At 31.7% G+C, this 1,419-nt stretch overlaps 2 protein-coding genes across 3 annotated transcripts in view; one reads left to right on the forward strand and one right to left on the reverse strand.

The window, feature by feature from the left end:
* The window catches only part of LOC106872015 (uncharacterized), a 55,130-nt gene extending 54,168 nt beyond the window's left edge, over positions 1–962 (reverse strand). For both annotated transcript variants that reach the window (XM_014918830.2, XM_014918829.2), the window contains exon 1: positions 828–962. The gene's annotated coding sequence lies outside the window, so the exon portion shown is untranslated. The remainder of the gene's footprint in view (positions 1–827) is intronic.
* The window catches only part of LOC106872016 (uncharacterized), a 10,032-nt gene continuing 9,531 nt past the window's right edge, over positions 919–1,419 (forward strand). Inside the window, exon 1 of the mRNA XM_014918831.2 lies at positions 919–975. Within this exon, the coding sequence (XP_014774317.2) occupies positions 919–975 (57 nt within the window). The remainder of the gene's footprint in view (positions 976–1,419) is intronic.

Genomic DNA, 1,419 nt, shown 5'->3' on the forward strand with positions numbered 1-1,419 from the left:
CTCCGTATTTTTTTTACCCATTTCGCAAGAAGAAGATTTCCGGAAAATGTGAAAAATGAGGAAATGTGGGTGGGGGGATCGAAATTTTGAATTTGAGATCTTTGAAATTTTTTTTTTTCAGAATCGGAATCTCCATAGCCTAAAACGTGGGATTCCGTAAAAAAAAATAATACAAATGTTCTATAATCACATGTTGATCAGTCCATATTCTATAATCACACTTTGTTAGATAGAATACATTCAGGACTACATTGTAAATTAAAGACGATTTAGGAATTTCTAAATCTTCGAGGAACTTAATAGATAGAGGCTTCGACACTGCTTAAATACAGAGGTCCCGATGCATCTACATAACGATGCTTTTATAATGTACACTCGTAGGGGTTAGGGTTAGTTTTTTTTAGGGATAGAGTTCCATAGATGCGTCAGGACCGAGGCTTCCACGTTGGTTCATATCACGTTCATAACACGTTTCAATATATCTCCAAGTTTTTTATTTTATTTTATACCAAATATCAACTTTATACATAATCATTAACCAAAGATGTTAACGTTAATAAAGAAAGAAGCTGATTGGTTTTAAAATTAAAAAGACACATGTGACAAAACATTAAAAGCAATGAGAATTTTTTTTTAAATGACTCGTAGACTTAATTTCCAGAACACGTGTAGCTACATTCGTTAGTCAATAACAAACTGAAAATTATCATAAAGAACCACATATAACTTTGGAACTGTAATGGTCAAATAATTAAAAAATCATTTTCTTTTTCAGGGTAAATAGAATTAAAATAAACGGAAAATGAGAGAAGAGAAATTTAACTTACATATAGTTTACTCAAGGATTACTGACATAAACTGAAGCTTGAATGAAAACAATACGCATGACCGGAACTGAAAAACTAATTTCCGTTGTAAATGTTGTCAATGAAAACAAAAATAAGAGAAACGATGGATGGCATTGCAAAAGAAGAGGTGATCTTTTGTTGATATTATTATATTGTTGCTCGTTTTCTCTGGATTACGAAGAAAAAGTAATATTTTTTCAGACCTTTTAAACTAGGGATCCCGTCATCGAGTATTTGATCTTAATTTTGAAGACAATTCATGGCATAACTACAGGGTTTTACCCCCCCAGACTTTGGGAGGTCATAACTTTCAGAAAAACGAATATTTTTTAATGAAATTTTCTATGCATATAGTATTTACTATGTAGAATCCGAATATACAAAAATTTCCGGTGAAAGTGTTTTGGAATGGGGGTGGGGGACAATTTTCGGAAATTCCAACAGAGTCCACTTAAATTTTTCTTAACTTCCAGGAAAATTAATATTTTTTCGTGAAATTTTCTACAAATATACCTTGATGTATGTACATTTCGAGCATGTAGGAATTTTGAAGGAAACAACTGCAGGTTAT

Source organism: Octopus bimaculoides, chromosome 10, assembly GCF_001194135.2.
Source record: "Octopus bimaculoides isolate UCB-OBI-ISO-001 chromosome 10, ASM119413v2, whole genome shotgun sequence".
In the NCBI taxonomy this organism is placed as follows: Eukaryota; Metazoa; Mollusca; class Cephalopoda; order Octopoda; family Octopodidae; genus Octopus; species Octopus bimaculoides.